General features: G+C 67.0%; 1 protein-coding gene across 5 annotated transcripts in view; it reads right to left on the reverse strand.

The window, feature by feature from the left end:
- The window catches only part of LOC106888359 (protein CBFA2T3), a 35,745-nt gene that overhangs the window by 2,667 nt on the left and 32,845 nt on the right, over window positions 1-233 (reverse strand). For 4 of the 5 annotated variants that reach the window (XM_014942530.1, XM_014942528.1, XM_014942529.1 and 1 more), the window contains one exon: window positions 17-152. The exons of the other annotated variant lie outside the window; for it this stretch is intronic. In XM_014942530.1, coding sequence (XP_014798016.1) covers window positions 17-152 — 136 coding nt within the window. The remainder of the gene's footprint in view (window positions 1-16; window positions 153-233) is intronic. 5 annotated transcript variants of the gene reach the window in all.

Below are 233 nucleotides of genomic sequence, written 5' to 3' on the forward strand. Positions count from 1 at the left end.
GCGGAGGGGGGGCTGCCTTTCTTCATGTCCTCGGCGTCGCTGTAGCGCCGGATCCAGTGGTTGAGCTCCTCCCGGTCGGCCTCCTGGCACCGCCGCAGCACCGTCAGTGACCGCCGCGTCTTCTCCACCATGTCCATGATGCAGTTCAGCAGCTGTGATGGTGGGGGAAAATGTCACGGGGGGTGTGTTGCAGTTGGGGGACTGTGGTCCCCGGCACTGCAGGGGGGGGGGGG

This window comes from Calidris pugnax, unplaced genomic scaffold (genome assembly GCF_001431845.1).
Source record: "Calidris pugnax isolate Ruff unplaced genomic scaffold, ASM143184v1 scaffold28, whole genome shotgun sequence".
Taxonomy (NCBI): domain Eukaryota; kingdom Metazoa; phylum Chordata; class Aves; order Charadriiformes; family Scolopacidae; genus Calidris; species Calidris pugnax.